Source organism: Abramis brama (genome assembly GCF_963993115.1).
Source record: "Abramis brama genome assembly, chromosome: 23".
Classification (NCBI taxonomy): domain Eukaryota; kingdom Metazoa; phylum Chordata; class Actinopteri; order Cypriniformes; family Leuciscidae; genus Abramis; species Abramis brama.
In genome coordinates, this window is record NC_139985.1 from 29,553,621 (window position 1) to 29,577,259 (window position 23,639).

General features: G+C 43.6%; 2 protein-coding genes across 2 annotated transcripts in view; both read left to right on the forward strand.

Annotated features, from left to right (window-relative positions):
* Positions 1 to 10,530, forward strand: part of slc11a2 (solute carrier family 11 member 2) — a 30,394-nt gene extending 19,864 nt beyond the window's left edge. Inside the window, exons 15-17 of the mRNA XM_084100825.1 lie at positions 1,980 to 2,053; positions 3,334 to 3,487; positions 9,307 to 10,530. Of these exons, the coding sequence (XP_083956951.1) occupies positions 1,980 to 2,053; positions 3,334 to 3,487; positions 9,307 to 9,414 (336 nt within the window). The 3' untranslated portion in view covers positions 9,415 to 10,530. The remainder of the gene's footprint in view (positions 1 to 1,979; positions 2,054 to 3,333; positions 3,488 to 9,306) is intronic.
* A 6,033-nt stretch (positions 10,531 to 16,563) lies between these two features.
* npffl (neuropeptide FF-amide peptide precursor like) lies at positions 16,564 to 18,639 on the forward strand. Its single transcript, XM_084101609.1, has 3 exons — positions 16,564 to 16,779; positions 17,485 to 17,606; positions 18,183 to 18,639. The coding sequence occupies exons 1-3, from the start codon at positions 16,630 to 16,632 to the stop codon at positions 18,301 to 18,303; spliced, it is 393 nt and encodes a 130-aa protein (XP_083957735.1). The 5' UTR covers positions 16,564 to 16,629; the 3' UTR covers positions 18,304 to 18,639.
* The last annotated feature ends 5,000 nt before the right edge of the window (positions 18,640 to 23,639 follow it).

Here is a 23,639-nt window from a genome sequence, read left to right on the forward strand (position 1 = left end):
TGTAGACACTCCTGAATCTGTAGACACTCCTGATTCTGTAGACACTCCTGATTCAGTAGACACTCCTGACGCCGTAGACACTCCTGACGCCGTAGACACTTCTGATTCTGTAGATACTCCTGAATCTGTAGGCACTCCTGATTCTGTAGACACTCCTGAATCTGTAGACACTCCTGAATCTGTAGACACTCCTGAATCTGTAGACACTCCTGAATCTGTAGACACTCCTGATTCTGTAGACACTCCTGATTCTGTAGACACTCCTGACGCCGTAGACACTTCTGATTCTGTAGATACTCCTGAATCTGTAGGCACTCCTGATTCTGTAGGCACTCCTGATTCTGTAGGCACTCCTGAATCTGTAGACACTCCTGAATCTGTAGACACTCCTGACGCCGTAGACACTTCTGAATCTGTAGACACTTCTGAATCTGTAGGCACTCCTGAATCTGTAGACACTCCTGATTCTGTAGACACTCCTGATGCCGTAGACACTTCTGAATCTGTAGATACTCCTGAATCTGTAGGCACTCCTGATTCTGTAGGCACTCCTGAATCTGTAGACACTCCTGAATCTGTAGACACTCCTGATTCAGTAGACACTCCTGATTCAGTAGACACTCCTGACGCCGTAGACACTCCTGACGCCGTAGACACTTCTGATTCTGTAGATACTCCTGAATCTGTAGGCACTCCTGATTCTGTAGACACTCCTGAATCTGTAGACACTCCTGAATCTGTAGACACTCCTGAATCTGTAGACACTCCTGATTCTGTAGACACTCCTGATTCTGTAGACACTCCTGACGCCGTAGACACTTCTGATTCTGTAGATACTCCTGAATCTGTAGGCACTCCTGATTCTGTAGGCACTCCTGATTCTGTAGGCACTCCTGAATCTGTAGGCACTCCTGAATCTGTAGACACTCCTGACGCCGTAGACACTCCTGACGCCGTAGACACTTCTGAATCTGTAGACACTCCTGAATCTGTAGACACTCCTGATTCTGTAGACACTCCTGACGCCGTAGACACTTCTGAATCTGTAGATACTCCTGAATCTGTAGGCACTCCTGATTCTGTAGGCACTCCTGAATCTGTAGACACTCCTGAATCTGTAGACACTCCTGATTCAGTAGACACTCCTGATTCAGTAGACACTCCTGATTCAGTAGACACTCCTGATTCAGTAGACACTCCTGACGCCGTAGACACTCCTGACGCCGTAGACACTCCTGATTCTGTAGACACTCCTGATTCTGTAGACACTCCTGAATCTGTAGAGACTCCTGACGCCGTAGACACTCCTGATTCTGTAGACACTCCTGATTCTGTAGAGACTCCTGATTCTGTAGACACTCCTGACGCCATAGACACTCCTGATTCTGTAGACACTCCTGATTCTGTAGAGACTCCTGATTCTGTAGACACTCCTGCTTCTGTAGACACTCCTGACGCCGTAGACACTCCTGACGCCGTAGACACTCCTGATTCTGTAGACACTCCTGACGCCGTAGACACTCCTGATTCTGTAGACACTCCTGATTCTGTAGAGACTCCTGATTCTGTAGAGACTCCTGATTCTGTAGAGACTCCTGATTCTGTAGAGACTCCTGATTCTGTAGAGACTCCTGATTCTGTAGACACTCCTGATTCTGTAGACACTCCTGATTCTGTAGACACTCCTGAATCTGTAGAGACTCCTGATTCTGTAGACACTCCTGATTCTGTAGACACTCCTGATTCTGTAGACACTCCTGATTCTGTAGACACTCCTGATTCTGTAGACTCCTGATTCTGTAGACACTCCTGACGCTGTAGACACTCCTGATTCTGTAGACACTCCTGATTCTGTAGAGACTCCTGATTCTGTAGAGACTCCTGATTCTGTAGACACTCCTGACGCTGTAGACACTCCTGACGCCGTAGACACTCCTGACCCGTGCAGCTCTTCTGATCTTCTGCTCTGTTTCCAACAGCTGCCGTTTGCTCTGATCCCCATCCTGACCTTCACCAGTCTGACGTCACTAATGAACGATTTCGCTAACGGACTGTGAGTATCTATACTGTACTGGACTGCAAACTCGAGAAACAATGGGCTGTGTTTATATTCTGGGTTCATCTGTTTGCCTGTATATGCTTCTTCAGTAATCTGTATACTGTATTTGGTCTTTTAATATCCCTGTTAGGGGTGTGAATTGTCACTGGTCTCACGATTCAATTCCATTATGATTATGTCAACGCACACACACAGTCACATGCGCGCACACACACACACACACAGTCGCATGCGCACACACACTTGCGTACACGCTCTAAATGTTAAAATAGCAAGGTTCCCACGGGTCCTTGAAATCCTTGGATGTTTGTAAATCTGAAACAAAAAAATTCAAGGCCCTGGAATTTTTTGAAAATAAGCATACATAGATACAGCTCCTTGAAGTGTTGAATTTATTTTGTGCAAGACGTTTTCTGGAAAAAATTCCACATTTCCTCCGGTGCGCTAATGAGCTATTTTGCCAACAATTCGTGGCCTATGCATACTAGCTTGCTTTGTAACTTGCTTTACTAACTTGCTTGCTAACCCTGTGTTGTACGTTGCCATGGCGTTCACGCACGCATAAAACTACCACGATGGTACCTCAACGTTGCAAACATTGCAAAAATAGGCTGGTTACATGAGCCTAAGCTATTTTCAATAAAATCCATGCAACAGTTAGTATCTGATCATTTTAGAATAAAGGATGTACCAAATATTCTTCAGTTTTATGCAAAACAGAAATACGACAAATAGAATATCAGATCTGGTCATATGGCCAAAAATAAATGCAAAAATAAGCTTTTTTGCATAGTTGTGTTTGACACGTAAAAACTATAACAATGTATCTTACAAGGTAACACGATTTGACCTTGCTCTCACTTGAAATGTGTCCCCACATTAAGTCCTTGAATTTGAGGGTATTAGACCTGGAAAGTGCTTGAAAGGTCCTTGAATTTGAAGTTAACCAAGGTGTGGGAACCCTGAAATAGTGAGTGCATTTTTTTTATTACTCGTTTTTGTGTTTTGCTTTCCTCCGCCAATTAAGCGTGTATGTGAAATGTGAAAAATGATTGGCGACCGATGGAGGAAAGCCTTGCTTTGCCCTCCAATATAAGGGTGTGACATCACTTGATAACTATGAATCGCACTTTATACAAAGCAGCTTCACAGTAGGAAAATAATGATCAGTGAGGTAAACTTCATCAAATCAGTCAGCTGTTTCAGTAGATCTGATCAACAGTTCCAGTCCTGTTGTGTAGTCCAGTGGACTGAGGATTGTTCTGTGTTTGCAGCGTGTGGAAGATCAGCGGTGGTGTGCTCATCCTGTTGGTGTGTGCCATCAACATGTACTTCGTGGTGGTGTACGTGACGGCTCTCAACAGCACCATCCTCTACGTCTTCTCTGCCCTCCTCTCCATCGCATATCTGAGCTTCGTCATCTATCTGGTGAGACCATGTGCAGTGTCTGAACTCTAGACTCAATGCATCCTTCATTTGAATGGCTCAGTTGAGCAGATCCTGCAGGTCAGCAGTTCGTCAGATGAAGTTTTAGACATCAATATTCCATCATATCCAGTGACAGAGTAAGAACAGCTGGAGCTGCGAGGTTTCTCTTTATAACACGCGTGATCAGCTGCCAGTGAGAGTCTGTATTAAATAGGGCTGGGATAATATATCGATGCATCACCATTTGTGGATCGATTTAAATTTTTTCAGAATGCATCGCGAATCGATTCTGAGCTTAGTGTTTAACGGCAGACGGCGCTCTAGGCTAGTGTTTAACGGCAGAGGGCGCTCTAGGCTAGTGTTTAACGGCAGACGGCGCTCTAGGCTAGTGTTTAACGGCAGAGGGCGCTCTAGGCTAGTGTTTAACGGCAGAGGGCGCTCTAGGCTAGTGTTTAACGGCAGAGGGCGCTCTAGGCTAGTGTTTAACGGCAGACGGCGCTCTAGGCTAGTGTTTAACGGCAGAGGGCGCTCTAGGCTAGTGTTTAACGGCAGGGGGCGCTCTAGGCTAGTGTTTAACAGCAGAGGGCGCTCTAGGCTAGTGTTTAACGGCTAGTGTTTAACGGCAGAGAGCGCTCTAGGCTAGTGTTTAACGGCAGAGGGCGCTCTAGGCTAGTGTTTAACGGCAGACGGCGCTCTAAGCTAGTGTTTAACCACAGACGGCGCTCTAGGCTAGTGTTTAACAGCAGACAGCGGCGCTCTAAGCTAGTGTTTAACCACAGACGGCGCTCTAGGCTAGTGTTTAACGGCAGACGGCGCTCTAAGCTAGTGTTTAACCACAGACGGCGCTCTAGGTTTGTGTTTAACAGCAGACAGCGCTCTAGGCTAGTGTTTAACGGCAGAGGGCGCTCTAGGCTAGTGTTTAACAGCAGAGGGCGCTCTAGGCTAGTGTTTAACGGCAGACGGCGCTCTAGGCTAGTGTTTAACGGCAGAGGGCGCTCTAGGCTAGTGTTTAACGGCAGACGGCGCTCTAGGCTAGTGTTTAACGGCAGAGGGCGCTCTAGGCTAGTGTTTAACGGCAGAGGGCGCTCTAGGCTAGTGTTTAACAGCAGAGGGCGCTCTAGGCTAGTGTTTAACGGCTAGTGTTTAACGGCAGAGAGCGCTCTAGGCTAGTGTTTAACGGCAGAGGGCGCTCTAGGCTAGTGTTTAACGGCAGACGGCGCTCTAAGCTAGTGTTTAACCACAGACGGCGCTCTAGGCTAGTGTTTAACAGCAGACAGCGGCGCTCTAAGCTAGTGTTTAACCACAGACGGCGCTCTAGGCTAGTGTTTAACGGCAGACGGCGCTCTAAGCTAGTGTTTAACCACAGACGGCGCTCTAGGCTAGTGTTTAACAGCAGACGGCGCTCTAGGCTAGTGTTTAACAGCAGACAGCGGCGCTCTAAGCTAGTGTTTAACCACAGACGGCGCTCTAGGCTAGTGTTTAACCACAGACGGCGCTCTAGGCTAGTGTTTAACAGCAGACGGCGGCGCTCTAGGCTAGTGTTTAACGGCAGACGGCGCTCTAGGCTAGTGTTTAACGGCAGAGGGCGCTCTAGGCTAGTGTTTAACGGCAGACGGCGCTCTAGGCTAGTGTTTAACGGCAGAGGGCGCTCTAGGCTAGTGTTTAACAGCAGACAGCGGCGCTCTAAGCTAGTGTTTAACCACAGACGGCGCTCTAGGCTAGTGTTTAACGGCAGACGGCGCTCTAAGCTAGTGTTTAACCACAGACGGCGCTCTAGGCTAGTGTTTAACAGCAGACAGCGCTCTAGGCTAGTGTTTAACGGCAGAGGGCGCTCTAGGCTAGTGTTTAACGGCAGACGGCGCTCTAGGCTAGTGTTTAACGGCAGACGGCGCTCTAGGCTAGTGTTTAACGGCAGAGGGCGCTCTAGGCTAGTGTTTAACGGCAGAGGGCGCTCTAGGCTAGTGTTTAACAGCAGAGGGCGCTCTAGGCTAGTGTTTAACGGCTAGTGTTTAACGGCAGAGAGCGCTCTAGGCTAGTGTTTAACGGCAGAGGGCGCTCTAGGCTAGTGTTTAACGGCAGACGGCGCTCTAAGCTAGTGTTTAACCACAGACGGCGCTCTAGGCTAGTGTTTAACAGCAGACAGTGGCGCTCTAAGCTAGTGTTTAACCACAGACGGCGCTCTAGGCTAGTGTTTAACGGCAGACGGCGCTCTAAGCTAGTGTTTAACCACAGACGGCGCTCTAGGCTAGTGTTTAACGGCAGACGGCGCTCTAAGCTAGTGTTTAACCACAGACGGCGCTCTAGGCTAGTGTTTAACAGCAGACGGCGCTCTAGGCTAGTGTTTAACAGCAGACAGCGGCGCTCTAAGCTAGTGTTTAACCACAGACGGCGCTCTAGGCTAGTGTTTAACCACAGACGGCGCTCTAGGCTAGTGTTTAACAGCAGACGGCGGCGCTCTAGGCTAGTGTTTAACGGCAGACGGCGCTCTAGGCTAGTGTTTAACGGCAGAGGGCGCTCTAGGCTAGTGTTTAACGGCAGACGGCGCTCTAGGCTAGTGTTTAACGGCAGAGGGCGCTCTAGGCTAGTGTTTAACGGCAGAGGGCGCTCTAGGCTAGTGTTTAACGGCAGAGGGCGCTCTAGGCTAGTGTTTAACGGCTAGTGTTTAACAGCAGACAGCGGCGCTCTAAGCTAGTGTTTAACCACAGACGGCGCTCTAGGCTAGTGTTTAACCACAGACGGCGCTCTAGGCTAGTGTTTAACAGCAGACGGCGGCGCTCTAGGCTAGTGTTTCACGGCAGACGGCGCTCTAGGCTAGTGTTTAACGGCAGAGGGCGCTCTAGGCTAGTGTTTAACGGCAGACGGCGCTCTAGGCTAGTGTTTAACGGCAGAGGGCGCTCTAGGCTAGTGTTTAACGGCAGAGGGCGCTCTAGGCTAGTGTTTAACGGCAGAGGGCGCTCTAGGCTAGTGTTTAACGGCAGAGGGCGCTCTAGGCTAGTGTTTAACGGCTAGTGTTTAACGGCAGAGAGCGTTCTAGGCTAGTGTTTAACGGCAGAGGGCGCTCTAGGCTAGTGTTTAACGGCTAGTGTTTAACGGCAGAGAGCGCTCTAGGCTAGTGTTTAACGGCAGACGGCGCTCTAGGCTAGTGTTTAACGGCAGAGGGCGCTCTAGGCTAGTGTTTAACGGCAGACGGCGCTCTAGGCTAGTGTTTAACGGCAGAGGGCGCTCTAAGCTAGTGTTTAACCACAGACGGCGCTCTAGGCTAGTGTTTAACCACAGACGGCGCTCTAGGCTAGTGTTTAACGGCAGACGGCGCTCTAGGCTAGTGTTTAACAGCAGACAGTGGCGCTCTAAGCTAGTGTTTAACCACAGACGGCGCTCTAGGCTAGTGTTTAACGGCAGACGGCGCTCTAAGCTAGTGTTTAACCACAGACGGCGCTCTAGGCTAGTGTTTAACGGCAGACGGCGCTCTAAGCTAGTGTTTAACCACAGACGGCGCTCTAGGCTAGTGTTTAACAGCAGACGGCGCTCTAGGCTAGTGTTTAACAGCAGACAGCGGCGCTCTAAGCTAGTGTTTAACCACAGACGGCGCTCTAGGCTAGTGTTTAACCACAGACGGCGCTCTAGGCTAGTGTTTAACAGCAGACGGCGGCGCTCTAGGCTAGTGTTTAACGGCAGACGGCGCTCTAGGCTAGTGTTTAACAGCAGACAGTGGCGCTCTAAGCTAGTGTTTAACCACAGACGGCGCTCTAGGCTAGTGTTTAACCACAGACGGCGCTCTAGGCTAGTGTTTAACAGCAGACGGCGGCGCTCTAGGCTAGTGTTTAACGGCAGACGGCGCTCTAGGCTAGTGTTTAACGGCAGACGGCGCTCTAGGCTAGTGTTTAACTGCAACTAGTGTTTAACGGCAGACGGCGCTCTAAGCTAGTGTTTAACAGCAGACAGTGGCGCTCTAAGCTAGTGTTTAACCACAGACGGCGCTCTAGGCTAGTGTTTAACGGCAGACGGCGCTCTAAGCTAGTGTTTAACCACAGACGGCGCTCTAGGCTAGTGTTTAACGGCAGACGGCGCTCTAAGCTAGTGTTTAACCACAGACGGCGCTCTAGGCTAGTGTTTAACAGCAGACGGCGCTCTAGGCTAGTGTTTAACAGCAGACAGCGGCGCTCTAAGCTAGTGTTTAACCACAGACGGCGCTCTAGGCTAGTGTTTAACCACAGACGGCGCTCTAGGCTAGTGTTTAACAGCAGACGGCGGCGCTCTAGGCTAGTGTTTAACCACAGACGGCGCTCTAGGCTAGTGTTTAACGGCAGAGGGCGCTCTAGGCTAGTGTTTAACGGCAGACGGCGCTCTAGGCTAGTGTTTAACGGCAGAGGGCGCTCTAGGCTAGTGTTTAACGGCAGAGGGCGCTCTAGGCTAGTGTTTAACGGCAGAGGGCGCTCTAGGCTAGTGTTTAACGGCTAGTGTTTAACAGCAGACAGCGGCGCTCTAAGCTAGTGTTTAACCACAGACGGCGCTCTAGGCTAGTGTTTAACCACAGACGGCGCTCTAGGCTAGTGTTTAACAGCAGACGGCGGCGCTCTAGGCTAGTGTTTCACGGCAGACGGCGCTCTAGGCTAGTGTTTAACGGCAGAGGGCGCTCTAGGCTAGTGTTTAACGGCAGAGGGCGCTCTAGGCTAGTGTTTAACGGCAGAGGGCGCTCTAGGCTAGTGTTTAACGGCAGAGGGCGCTCTAGGCTAGTGTTTAACGGCAGAGCGCGCTCTAGGCTAGTGTTTAACGGCTAGTGTTTAACGGCAGAGAGCGCTCTAGGCTAGTGTTTAACGGCAGAGGGCGCTCTAGGCTAGTGTTTAACGGCTAGTGTTTAACGGCAGAGGGCGCTCTAGGCTAGTGTTTAACGGCAGAGGGCGCTCTAGGCTAGTGTTTAACGGCAGAGCGCGCTCTAGGCTAGTGTTTAACGGCTAGTGTTTAACGGCAGAGAGCGCTCTAGGCTAGTGTTTAACGGCAGAGGGCGCTCTAGGCTAGTGTTTAACGGCTAGTGTTTAACGGCAGAGAGCGCTCTAGGCTAGTGTTTAACGGCAGACGGCGCTCTAGGCTAGTGTTTAACGGCAGAGGGCGCTCTAGGCTAGTGTTTAACGGCAGAGGGCGCTCTAGGCTAGTGTTTAACGGCAGAGGGCGCTCTAGGCTAGTGTTTAACGGCAGAGGGCGCTCTAAGCTAGTGTTTAACGGCAGAGGGCGCTCTAGGCTAGTGTTTAACGGCAGAGGGCGCTCTAAGCTAGTGTTTAACGGCAGAGAGCGCTCTAGGCTAGTGTTTAACGGCAGAGGGCGCTCTAGGCTAGTGTTTAACGGCAGAGGGCGCTCTAGGCTAGTGTTTAACCACAGACGGCGCTCTAGGCTAGTGTTTAACCACAGACGGCGCTCTAGGCTAGTGTTTAACAGCAGACGGCGCTCTAGGCTAGTGTTTAACTGCAACTAGTGTTTAACGGCAGACGGCGCTCTAGGCTAGTGTTTACTATGACTCATTTCTCTATTCATTCAAAATCGATTTATTGCCCCAGCCCTAGTGTTAAAGTTGTTTGAGTCTGAACTGGATTTGACACACTAGGCTTTTCGCTGTACGTCTCATGTTTGCTGGGAGTCAGGAAAGTCTGTGCAGAATTCCCTTATATGGGCGTCTCTTATGACACGCATCGCTCATTTAAAATACTACTAATTCATTAAGAAGTAATTAGCATATGTGCATGTTGAGAATCAGGTGGGAGTCTTTAGATGATCAGTCATTAGTGGGTGAGAGCCGTGGTCATGTGTGCCGTGTCTTCTGTCCTCAGGTCTGGATCTGTCTGATCGCTCTCGGCGTCTCTCGTCTGGACTTCAGAGGAACGGTTCGGTTTCCACCAGCCGTTCTGATCGACGAACAGCCGGAGCTCGATTCCTGAACCAAACGCATGATCGCATCCAAAGTATGAACGTTTGTTCTTCTAATGTGAGGAACGTCCATACTGTGACAAACAGTACAATCCAAATATGTGTTTCTTTTCCTGTGTTTCCTTTCCTGATCCGTGGCTCTTTTCCTTTGCCACGTTTTATAGATCTACTATTGTAGGTCTGGCAGAACCGATAGAGTAGATCTACTGAAATAAGTTATTCACTGCAACAGCTGCATAAATATGCATCTAAAATAATTAATTACTGAAATGACAGAAGAACAGTCTGTGAAGATAATTCAGCCGTACAAAGTCTATGACTAGTTTATGACTCACTAACTTACTAATGATGAACGGCAGACTGGATGATTTCAACAGTTATTTAAAGGTTCTTACATATTTGTTGTTTTTGTTAACATGAATACACTGATGAAGTGTTTTATGACCTGTAGTAATATTTTCACACTAAAACGTGTGTTTTAAGTAAATGGCTGAATCAAAGAAGAATGAGTATTTCTTTTATTGAAGGAACGGCAGAAACGGCATTAGACGCGTCAGCTCATGAATCCTGTCGACAGTCTTTATCTGGGCTGAAATCAAACATTCTGGTTCTCGTTTCCGTCAGTAAAATATTCATCCATCATCATTTTCATTGAATCATTTCACATCCATGCTGATTGTGCATGAATACTTCAAACCTTCATCTGTTTAGGCAACAGATTTTCTGCCTTCATTTGACAGTATAACACCAGTGAGGCGTAATAGTTGATTCAGCTTTTCAAAAACCTTTCAAGAAGCCACAAAAGTGCCTTTAAATCAATTTCAAATTTAAATCCATGTCATATTCTACATTCTTGTCATTGATCTTCTGAAGTTTCATCTCATTCATGTTTGTGCTCTGAAATGCCAGTCTTGATGACTTTAATTTAGCGTTTCTCTCGTAATAACAGATGTGAGTTATTGTGGCGTGTTTCGTTCTGGTGTTTGTTTTAAACACATTCCATGCTGTGGAACATGAAGAATGGCTGAGATGTATTTATGTTTGCAAGACATGATCCGTATGCCCTGATGTACATTATTGACACTGTACATGCTGACAAACGAATAAAAGTCCAGAATGTCACCAGCTTCAAGTCTGATGTCAGATGTTTTATTGCTGCAGAAACAAACAACAATTGAGGCAGAACTGTGTGAATCTGCAGAAAATAACGTATTGTGTGCAAACAGACCAGATTGTGCAGTAAATGTACAGCAATGAAGGGGAAAATCATGTTTCAATTAAACAGATATACCCTTTACATACAAGTACCTTACAATATGAAGTGCACTTTAAGTCCACCGTCAACTAAATAATAAGTATATATAATAGTAATTATAAAATAAGCTTTGTTAGTCTGTTTGTCTCTCAGATCTGCCTTCATAAGCAAGTATGCATACATTAATGAGATGTTAATACAGTGATGTGTTTCTTGCTGCACGGAGACGAGAGTGTGAGTTAAAGGGTTCGTTCACCCAAAAATGTAAATTCGGTCAGTAATTACTCACCCTCATGTTGTTTCAACCCCGTAAGACCTTCGTTCATCTTCGGAACACAAATGAAGATATTTTTGATGAAATCTGAGAGCTGGATCACTCCTCCATAGGCTTCTATGACATTATATCTTGCTGGCCCAGAAAATGTATTAAAGAGATCTACGTCACACGTAGGCTCACTATTGGCCGACGCTGGTCATGTGTGTGATGCGTGACGTGCAACACAGACGCACTGCGCTAAAACACTACGTGAACTCACTCGAGGCCCAGAGAGAAGGAAATGAATAGTGGAATAAAGTCGTTATTTTAGGGGTTTTTTGCGCACAAAAAGTATTCTCGTCGCTTTATAAACTTAAGATTGAGCCACTGGAGTCACTTGGACTATATTAACGATGTCTTTAATACATTTTCTGGGCCAGCAAGTTATAATGTCTTAGAAGCCTATGGAGGAGTGATCCAGCTCTCAGATTTAATCAAAAATATCTTCATTTGTGTTCTGAAGATGAACGAAGGTCTGACGGGGTTGGAACAACATGAGGGTGAGTAATTACTGACAGAATTTTCATTTTTGGGTGAACGAACCCTTTAAACGGACCTCAAGTAATGACCTGTCAAACGCATCATCACTTCACATGATGTTTATACCATAAATAAACCTGGTAATTTAGTACAGCAACACAAGTACTTTACATGTGCTTTAGTGCGCTAGTCAACACATCAAAACACGTGCCCTTCTTTAAAGCACTACAAAAGATTATTAAGGCATGATTTAAAGAGTACTTGAAAGTAAAACTTAATTTAATTAGACATTATTTAAAGGTGTGTTAAGAAACAGTAATGAACATGTACAGCTAAAAGGCCTTTTATTTCATTGATGTTCACAGAAACATGGGCTTGAAGTGCACATTTAGTAGAGTTAAGTACACTTCTTTTTCACAAGGGTGGTGTATATACGCCTCCCTGATGCCTGTGAGATCAGCTGTCTAGAGGTTTCTGAGTCTACAAGTCAGCAGTTCAGTAAGCGATCATGATGAACTGGAGTCCGGTCTGGTGTAAAGCCTCGTCGGGAACAGTGGATCTCTCGAACGCCGGCGGTTCCCCAGAGTCCTCGGCTTCAGCGTCAGCACGTGCTCTAACCCTTACTGAATCTCCATCATGTTCACTCATTCACACACGTCTGGCAGATGCTTTTATCTAAGGAGTCTTTCACTTTCAGCATCGCTGCCGTAAAACTGCATCACTGACAGATGTCTAGATGAACGCTAACCGTAGCATCAACAGAGCGTTCAGACTCGACTCTGCAGTTTGCACTTACAGTTTTTCTCAATTGTTTACACACAAATACTGGTACTTGAGGCACAATGACCACAACATGTAACTCATTCACCAACCCCCTGAACCAATTCTGCTAAACTACAAGCACAATTCCTGCTTTACACTCAAATTGCACTTCTAAAACACACTTTTTTCAAAACACTACACACAATTCTCTGCTTTTGGCACAATTTTCATGCAGAAAATCTCTTGTTTTCACAAGGAACACACTGCCATTCAAATATGCACACTCACATGGGCAAACACCCGTCACACAGTTTTACAATTAGCAATCAGAGCTTTAGCATAAAAGAGCAACAGGTGAGCTCTTCAACAGGTGAGCTCTTCAACAGGTGAGCTCTTCAACAGGTGAGCTCTTCAACAGGTGAGCTCTTCAGTGGAGCAATGGATGCCAACATTGGATTATTTATTTTTTTACTGTAACTGTATACAGTAAATTCTTCTGTTGTTTTGTATGTAGACCACTGTATAACTTTGTGTTGGTTGGGATGTACACTGTGTACATTGTTTTTGTGGGAAAAATAAAATATATTTGTTACCGTGTATTTGTGTGTTCTGAGTATAAAAACAATATTCTCAAATATTTTACAACACACTTATGTATGTACTGTCTGTAGTAAGTGTAACACTGAACAAAAAAAGGCCTCAGTCATTATGATGAATGGAGAAGAAGTGTTTTCATTCATCATAGTGTTTTACATTGAGCACATCAGTGTTCAACTGGTTCTTATAAATGTCTATTCATATGATGGTTTGTGTGTGTCATTTGAAAACAAAATACCATTTTGAGAAGAAATAACATTGTTTTGAATGTAAAGTTTCATTTTGCAGGAGAATTGAGGGGTTTTGCCCATTGTGTGTGTGTTTTTTGATTTGTGTGTAGAGTTCTGAGAATATGAGGCATGCTTTCAGAAAATGTGTGTAATCAAGAAAAACTGTAATCAAGATCTCCGGCATGGCCATCGTCTGTTTTGTGCTGTTTTAGTAATCTTGCTGTGAATCATCACTGGACATGTGAATTAAGCTGTAATAAGACAGAAACAGTATCTCAGTCACCTCAAATACTCATCGATGCTTTAGTCTGTAAGCCTATTAGTTGTCATGGTGGTTAATGGATGTGTTGCGTAGGTTCGTCCCTGATGACATGACCAGCACTTTAATGGCAGATTTGTGTTTTATCTCTCCGTGTGTGTGTGTGTGTGTGTGTGTGTGTGTGTTCAGGCTTCAGCTGGTTGGTTCAGCTAGTATGGAAACTTATTAGGGAAGCTTGTTTCACAGCTAAAAGGGAACGTTCTCAGTACTTTAGCTATAACGTTCCGGCAAGATTCTCTCAAAGTTATGAACAAATGTACTTCCAAAGTTATCTGGTCTTTAATAATGTTCTCAAAACGTTAGCACTAAAACATTATTTAAACATTGTTCATGGAAAAAAAATTCTGAAACATGTAGTTGGATGTTCATGTTTTTAAATGTTGCTCCTTTTTTCAGAACATTCAGAGAACATTCAAAAGTAACATCCCCATAATGTTTGAAGAATAATACAAAGGAATGTCCCCATAACGTTCACATAACCAAGGAAAAACGTTTTTAAAACATCTAAAAATCTGCACGTTTTAAACGTCAGAGAACATTCAGAAACAACGGTTTCATAACTTAATGAACGGTAGCAAAACATTCTCAGAATTTTGTTTGTGTGCTGGTTTCCACATGAAAAGGTAATTGCTACTTTTTATCTCAAAATTATGACTTTTCTTACAATGGCAAGTTTAAATCTCAAAATTCTGAGAAAAAAAAGTAATTCTGATGACATTTTGAAGTCATTCTGACTTTTTTCTTGCAATTCTGAGTTATATCTAAATAACAGAAATTCAGAATTGCGAGGAAAAAAGTCTGTTTGCATGAGTTCTCGTTCATTTTTATTTGCTATGGTTACTAATTAAGTTACACTATCTGTTCCCTGTTCTGTTAATGATCTTCCCTTGTGTATTTAAGTCGGCCGTTTACACTACACTGTTTTCATCTAAAAATGGAAGACTTTTTGTGCGTTTTGGCAGTTCATTTACACGACAAAGGCTTTTTGGTGGCAAGAAAACGCAAACTTTTGAAAACAGGTTTTTGAAAGCGACACTCTTATCATCTCTGTGTGAACTACTGTAAAACTGTGAAAACAGTGACAGCACATGCGTAGTACGTTTGCAGTCTATAGGCTTTTTTTTTTTGCAAATGAAAGGATATAGATATTAACAGTAAGAAATACGGACATCATCACAAGTGGTTATAAGAATTACACAAATCAACACAATATAACATTTTGTCATCCTGAAAAATGAAAGGTTCCTTACAACAGACTCGATTAGCTGGATAGAAAAGTGGATTTACCTGCGGTCCGCCTGCTTTTGCTGGAGAAAGGAGATCGCTCCCTCGAGGACCACACCAGGGACTTTCTAGATCTGTGTGCCTCACACACTTACCAGGCCTGGCCTGAACGTTCCTCTGGGAGTTTCCTTGCTTATGTGGAGTGGGTGCTGGTCAAGTCAAGTCAAGTACAGATTGTATCAGAGCAGCTTTACAGAGATAACAGGAAAATAATGCAACAAAGGTTGTTTCTAGAAGAAAATAGCGGCACAGTCCAGCTTAAGTAAGTTCAGTGAGGGTTAATTGTTGTTGTAAAAAAGTTATTAATTTAGTTCATATATATATATATATATATATATATATATAGCCGCTCTGGAGAAAACCGTGATGTCATTGTCCAGTTCAGTTCTCATATAATGGTGTCAATGCAGGCAGATCAATAATATTGTTGAATATTAAATTAATTAATTAATTAATTAATTCCCCAATTAAGCAGCCAAAGGCAAAAAAAAGACGAATGGAGAAAGAAACCTTGGGAGAAACCAGGCTCAGTCTGGGCCAGTTCTCCTCTGGCTAACACAACAGTGTATGATTATGATTTGTGAGAGGGGGGTGGACTCTGCTGGTCCAAAATGATTCTCTGTTCACCATCTGCCTCACAGAAGAGGCCAGCACCAGCCCCACTCCAGCCCCAGAGCCCAGCCAGCCTTCAACCACAGTCCGATCCCGAGCCCACCACGAAACCAGTGCCAGAGCCAACGCCTGAGCCCAACTTTATAGAGCCCGAGCTCAGCAGGTCAGAACCAGGTGCGAGAGCCGGCAACATCGTCCGTTCCTGTGGCCACTCTCATGGAGTGGAGCACCGGCCATACTCCCACCACTGAGGATGTGTATGCTCAGTCCACACACAATTATTTAAGGAATGGGAAAGGATTATTCCCCAAAGTCTCCCATCGCCACTGGTCCTGCCCAGCTCCAAGTCTTTTTTGTTGCCACTTTTTCTGCCCAGATCAAAGTCTCCTTCCTCACTGACTCAAGGCAACCCAACCTCCCTCTCCCATCTCCTCTGCATAAGCCATCCAGTTCCTCAGCTGGCTCCAATCAGCCCCTCGGCTCCTCTTGTGGTGGCTCCACTCTGCATCTCGGATCTGCATCTCGGGCCTTTCAGTCTCCAGCTCCGCCTTGGTGCGTGGATCCCCTGACTCCTCCATGTCGCTCTGCCTACGCCACAGACTTTCGAGCCTTCGGCTGTGCCTCAGTCCTCTGGGTTTCCCTCTGCTAGCCTCTCCTCTGTCACAATCTTTCCAGATCCGCGTCTTCCTCCGGAGTTACTGTAAAGAGTTCTCGTTCCTTGTTAGTTACACACCTGTTCCCTGTTCTGTTAATGAGTATTTAAGTCCTTAGTTTTTTTCCCCATAGCCATTCAAAAGTTGGTGTGTATTCTACTAAAGTAACATTTTTGTAAGCATTTAAAACAAAAACAATATATTAAAATCACATTCTCCAGTATCAGTCGTTCAGCTCTCTTTGAGATAAATGTTAATGAATCGAGACTCCAGGACCTCAATCATATCAGATATATTTTCACATGAGTATCTTATTACTATAGTAGTAAAATAGTTATTACTATAGTATATTATGACTCCCTGATGTCTTTAATGACTTTAATGAAATGATTTTGTGTCATTGAGAACTGGCAAAGTGTCATTGACTGATATGAGCAAAGAAAGAGCTGGCCAATGTATTGGGAGTGTGTTTGCTGATCTAGATTTAATAAGTATGTTCATCCCTGAGTTCCTGTGGGATCCATAATACAGACCATCTCCAAATCCCCAGCATAACAGATGGACCGTCGAACACTCATTAGTCTCTGGAGTCACACACTCACTGTATATAAGGACAGTTGCCACGGCCTTTCGAAAGCTTGGCCAGATTGGCTCCACGTACACCATAAAACTAGTGCAGATCCACATGAGCAGAGCCTGAACTAGTCAAACTGCAGTGATGGATGCCGGTGTGTGGTTGGTGATAGGCGTACTGCTGGTGATGACTGATATGAGCCAGTCCATCCCGAAAGATGACGTGCTGGAGCAGAGCAAACACCCGCTGGAATCACGTGAGGACTCCGACGGGAACATGCTGGAGAGTCGAGGGGTAAAAGACACGCACAACATTCAGTAATAATCTGTTCATCTAATCCTGCTGTAAAAGTTAAGTAGTGCCACACTGTATTGGTATTTTTAGGGCAGTAACTCAAAAAAATAAGTCTTGTATGTAATGAAGTTTAGTCATATAACATATTAAAATTATAATCAAGTACTTCACATGTGCTTGAGCATGTTAGTCAACACAGCAAAACAAGTGTATTTCTTTAAAACATGACAAAATGTTATTTAAACAATAATTAAAAATGTACTTGAAAGTAAAACTTTATTTTGACTATTACAAAGTGCACTTTTTAAATTTTAATGTTATATTATAGTAATTTGTTAGTATTATATTAACTTTATTATTTTAAAAGAAAAAAGAACTTTTACCACAATACCTTTAAAAGAACCAATCAAACCAATAAAAGTACCAAGACATCTTGTTTCTTGTTGGATGGTATAATTCACATGTCATTTGAAACCTATTCAAATACTGTTTGAATCATCAGAAGAAGCCGATAGATTCTTATGGCTATGAAATGTGGTCTGCAAAGTTCTCTAAATTAAAAGGACGTTTGTCAGCTCGTTTCTGTAGCATACTTGACCGACATTCAAGTAAAAGAGCACCTGGTCAATCTGAAATACTGTGTAACATCAGTGTTTGTGAAGAAACCGAGATGGTGATGATGACTGTGTTATTGATGTGTATCAGGCCACTGAGGAGCAGATGGATCATCTACTGGAGGATCGTCTTCTGGTAGAAATGTTGCGGTCTTTACTCCACGACTCTCAGAGATATGAACGCAACCCTTCAGTGCTGCACCAGCCCCAGCGGTGCGTATATTTCAGCCAGCCACAGCACATTATAATCTTTAAAGTAACCATCTTAAATTATAATGATGAATGTCAACCAGGTAAAAACTCATGAGTTGTGAGTTCTATTCTTTGTCATACTGGTCAAGTAAGTACTGAATAATATTATATGTTGTTACACAAACAGTCATCATATATGTATTCTTACTACAAATTTTTAGGTTTGTTCATTAGTAAATGATTTTAGACTTGCCACAGTATTAGTGATTCAAAAAGAGGCAATGACATGAGAAATGCAACCGCTTTATTGATGTAGCGGTGGTAGGAAAACATGCAGGAAGGTCTCAGTGATGTAAGAAGAGGAAGGGGCCCAAGACCGAACCCTGAGGTACCCCAGCGGTTAGTTGACGTGGCGTAGGCGCCTCTCACCGCCGAGACAGCATAAGTGCATCGCTTGTTCAGCTGTTCTTTAATATTGTACACCAGTTTTAACATGTTAATGAGTGTTGAAGATTGTGGTCCATAATATTCTCTGGCATTAAAGAGACAAAAATATTCACTTTGAGTCAACGCTGGCATTATTCTTCTGCTTTCCAGGTTTGGTCGGGGGGCTCGGAGTGGCTTGTCCACAGAGGAAAGGATACAGTCTCGGGACTGGGAGACGGTTCCCGGACAGATATGGAGCATGGCTGTGCCACAAAGATTTGGCAAAAAATAACACCAAGCCATCATAGAAATTGAGTGATGCCTTCAGAGTATTGTATAAATAGAAAGGTGAATTATTTGATCAGAAACATCTAAAAGCATTTCATTAATTTCTGTCTCCACTACATTCCAAAATAAAAGTCAGCAATTCTTTGCATTTCATGAAAAATGTGATAGTAATTATAACACATCAAAACAATAATATTTAAGTGTAGTAATTGTTTAATAAGTTCTGTATATGTGTGAGGGCATGTTTTGATTTTTAATCCATTCTACTTCATAATCATTGAATGTGTTGTGTAGTGTATTTTCTGTGTATAAATAAATGATCAGCTCTGCTTGTTGAGAGACCTTTCTGGTGGTTCTTGTTCTTGACATTTTGTCAACAGTATTGGTTGAGCTTTTTATTTATTTTATTTTATTTTTATGCAATGCAGGTAATTGTAATCACAAAGGAGAAGGAATAGATCAAGCTCTATTTCATCTGTGATTCAAGACAAGATAACCTCATTTAGTCTGGTGCACATGTTAAACAACTCCAATATGCTGAAGAATCAACATGATCTTTCTGAAACGTAAGTCAAGTCAAGTCACCTTTATTCATATAGCGCTTTTTATAATACAGATTGTTTTAAAGCAGCTTTACAGTGAAAACAGGAAAATAATGCAACAGTTTGTTTCTGCTGTACAGCAGATCTAGAAGAAAATGGCATCATGGTCCAGCTTAAAGCTACACTGTGTGATATTTTCCCCCATCTAGCGGTGAAATTGTATATGACTACCCAGTGAATATTAGTTTCTGTTCCTTTCAATTCCGAGGGCGTTTTAACTCCTACGGTGGCCGCATTATTCCAAGATTAACATGGCTTCCAAATTGCGCCTTTAAAACTAAATCTGTTCATCACCTGTGATCCGTCGCAGCACAGATTTATGTTACATGGTAAACAATACTTTTTCACCATTGACGCGAGGAAAAGTAACGCAAGTTATACTAGAGGTAGTTCTGGCGTTATGCACAACCATGCTATGGTTAGACAAGCAACTATAAAACTTCGAATTTACACAAATAGGCTGAATTACCTGTCGAGAAGAAAGCAGGCAACATCGGCGTCCGTTTTAAAATCTTTGCTCCTCATGAGCTCTTTCCATCTGGGAAAAGTTACTCCAATGTTGACTTTGGTCTTGCTGATTTGGCTGTCGCACTGACCTTTTAATTCTCTCTTTCGCTTCCTTGGCGACCTCGAAAATAGGCGTGATCCTCCATCTTCAGCAATCTTTCAAATCTGCAGGCAGTCGCGAGTAATCTCCCCCTCGCATTCGTCACGGCGTCACTGAGTGTAAAATGCGAAAGGCGAAGCTTGAATTTCCAGGTATGTCCCTCTTTGGCGAATGTATTTTCAAGATGGAGGCGCAACATGGCTGCCGCCATTCGAGCGACTCGCTCGTATGTATTATAAATGGCAGATTTTACGCTTACGAGAATACTTTGAATACTTCCACCAACTTTCCCATTAGTTGGTGGAAGTAATTACACATGAATGAACACATATACTTTTGATAGAACAAAGTGTTTTTTGCTAAGAATCGACTTAAAAAGTTACACAGTGTAGCTTTAAGTAAGTTCAGTAATGGTTAATTTTTGTTGTAAAAAAAGTTATTTAGTTAATTTATGTATATAGCTGCTCTGGAGAAAACAGTGATGTCATCGTCCAGCTCCGTTCAGTTCTCATAAAATGGTGTCAGTGCAGGAGATCAATATTATTGTTGAATATTAAATGTCCCCAACTAAGCAAGCCAAAAGCCAGAGGTGAAAAAGGTGACAGTGGCAGGAACTAAAACTCCATCAGTGACAGAATGGAGAAAAAAACCTTGGAAGAACCCAGACTCAGTCGCTCAGCTCTCCTTTAGCCAACGAACAAACAGTGTATGATTATGATTCAGGCATAATAGGTCAGAAGTCAGATTGGATCGACACATTCAGGATATTATCCAGTTCCATCTGGTTTAACTGATATATAATATGATTTTGTTGTTAATGTGAATGAATGCTCCACATTGCAAATTAAAATCATTATTAGATTAATCTGATGAGATTAGATTCTTACTCTAGTAATATACTGTAATATTTCACAGTGATTGTGGACAATAACAGTAAGTTACTCTATTACATCTGCTGGTCTGTATTATTTTAAAGAGGCCATATTCTGCCCTTTTACACAGTCTTGATGTTTCAGGCTCTACTAGAGCAGGTTTTCCTGCTTGATTGTTGATTATTGCTCCATATTCTCCATTGTTGCAGCTCCTCTCTTCCCAGTCTGTCAGTAACGCTCTGGGTGTTTCTCTAACGGAAAGCTGCATATCTCATCATCAAGCTTCGCTGAAGGCCATTGAGATTCAGGAGTGGCAATGATCTTAGTCCATGTTACTTTGGAAACCAAAAGACAATTTCGTTATAATCTGAGGTAAATAGAAATGATGGTGGTAACACTTTACTTAAAGCACTGGCCTCTTTATTAGGTACACACTGCTCGACACCCTTTTGCCTTCTGAACTGCCTTAATTCTTCATGGCAGAGATTCAACTAGCTACTGGAAACATTCCTCTGAGATTCTGGTCCATATTGTCATGATATTATCAGTTGCTGCAGATTTATCAGCTACACATCCATGATGCAAATCTCCCGTTCCTCTACATCCAAAGAGATCTGCTGACTGTGGAGACGTTTGAGTTTAGTGAACTCGCTGTCATGTTCAAGAAACCAGTTTGAGATGATTTGAGCTTGATGGTCCACTGTGGTCATAAAGGGAAGGTCATGGTCAGCAATACTCAGGTCTGGTAAAGCGGCCTAAAGTGAGGCAAGAAAACACCATTACACCAGCATCAGCCTGAACCGCTGACACAGGGAAAGATGATCCACGCTTCATGTTGTTCACTCCAGATTCTGGCCCTTCATCTGAATGTTGCAGCAGCAATCCAGACTCATCCGACCAGTTTTTCCAATCTTCTATTGTCCAGTTTCTGTGAGCCCGTGTGAATTATAGCCTTAGTTTCTTGTCCTCGGGTGACAGGGGTGGCTCTGGTGTGTGTGTGTGTGTGTGTGTGAACTGTAGTCTCAGTTTGCTGTTCTCATCTTACAGGTGTGTGAGTCACCGGTGTGTCTTCTGCTGCTTTAGATTCCTCAGATTATAAAAAAAAAATTCACACTAAGAAAAAACGGTTCTTTAAAGAACTGACGGCTGAAAGGTTCGTTGAGGGGAAAAAATGGCATCACAGCGAAAACCCTTTATTTTGGAACCATTATTTTTAAGAGTGAATGCTGATTATCAAAAATCAAATATGGAGTGAAAGCTGAATAAAACACTGATTAAAACACTAATGAAAGGCTGAAAATTAAATTATCAGTTCATCCATATTAACCATTTCAATTTGTCATGAAATGCAAGTTGCGTTGGTGTCACAATTATGTTCTGTCTAGTCTGCACCCGTTAGTCCTGATTAGTTTATCTTCCTCCACCTGTGTCTGGTTAGTTTCCTCATTTCATCCTGTGTATTAATTCTCCCTGTTCTGTTCAGTTCCTCGTCGGTTCTCTTGATGTTGGACGTGGTTGTGTCTGTCCTGCTTGAGCTTAACCAGTAAAGTTTGTGTTTAACCCTCATCTTCGTCTTGTGCTTCAACTTCTACCAGAACGTAACAGCTGGTCTTTTCTTCCCTATGGAGTCACGGTAGGCCAATCATCAGCTCCCATCGCACCGGTTCCCTCGACAAACACCCAAAAGGATTTTCCCAGAGGCTTTTGGATAATCACTAAAAAACAAGCTGTGTGATCAACAAGGGTTTATGATACTTATCTTTTTCAAGACCCTCAACTGGGTAATACTGATGTATTTCATGTCGTGGAATAAAAGGTGAAAGTGTCTTGAGCTTGTGTTCGTCACAGACCTTATTTCAGCCATTTACCCAAAACCCTTCTTAAACCCACTGACGATGGGACCGAAGTGCTACAATGCAACTCGCCTCTGTGTGTGGCCTATGAGTGATGTCATACCTGATCCGTCACAGTGATGTCATGCCTGATCCGTCACAGTGATGTCATACCTGATCCATCATAATGATGTCATACCTGATCCGTCATAGTGATGTCACACCTGATCCGTCATAGTGATGTCACACCTGATCCGTCATAATGATGTCACACCTGATCCGTCATAATGATGTCACACCTGATCCGTCATAGTGATGTCACACCTGATCCATCATAGTGATGTCAAACCTGATCCGTCATAGTGATGTCAAGCCTGATCCGTCATAGTGATGTCAAACCTGATCCGTCATAATGATGTCATACCTGATCCGTCATAGTGATGTCACACCTGATCCATCATAGTGATGTCACTCCTGATCCGTCATAGTGATGTCAAACCTGATCCGTCATAATGATGTCAAACCTGATCCGTCATAGTGATGTCACACCTGATCCATCATAGTGATGTCAAACCTGATCCGTCATAGTGATGTCAAACCTGATCCGTCATAGTGATGTCACACCTGATCCGTCATAGTGATGTCATTCCTGATCTGTCATAGTGATGTCATGCCTGATCCGTCATAGTGATGTCAAACCTGATCCGTCATAGTGATGTCAAACCTGTTCCGTCATAGTGATATCATGCCTGATCCGTCATAGTGATGTCATACCTGATACGTCATAGTGATGTCAAACCTGATCCGTCATAGTGATGTCAAACCTGATCCATCTTACCTGATCCGCTCTATTGTTCCGTATATCGAGTGAAACACTTCTGGAACAAGAACAAATGTGGGCAGGGCTTGATTGTGTCTGTGGGGAATTGATTGGATGTTTGGATGGTTGTGGTTTGCTATTGGTGGATCTCATGTGAGTGACAGGTTGCCCCGCCCACATCATCATCAGAGAAGAGATGCTGCCAGAGGAACTTATTCTGATTCAACATTATTAACACAAGAATGATGTGCACCGATAAATCATTTAGAATAAACACTGCAATATTCCATAAAAATAGGGTCAAATTCTCACTGTGAACTAGTTGCAGATCTTCATGCATATTACTAGGCTATTGGCTGTTTATTAGTACTTATAAAGCACATATTAATGCATTATTTCTGCATGACCATATTCTAGTACATCCCTTAATCACCTAATATCTTAACGTAACAACTACCTAACATTAATAAGCAGTTATCAGGAGTTTATTGAGGAAAAAGTTGTAGTTAATAGTTAATAAGTGAGAATTGGACCCTAATCTAAAGAGTGACCAAAAAAAGCAAGTCAGTTTTGATTTCATGGTGACTTTAATGCCTGTTTGTCAGTC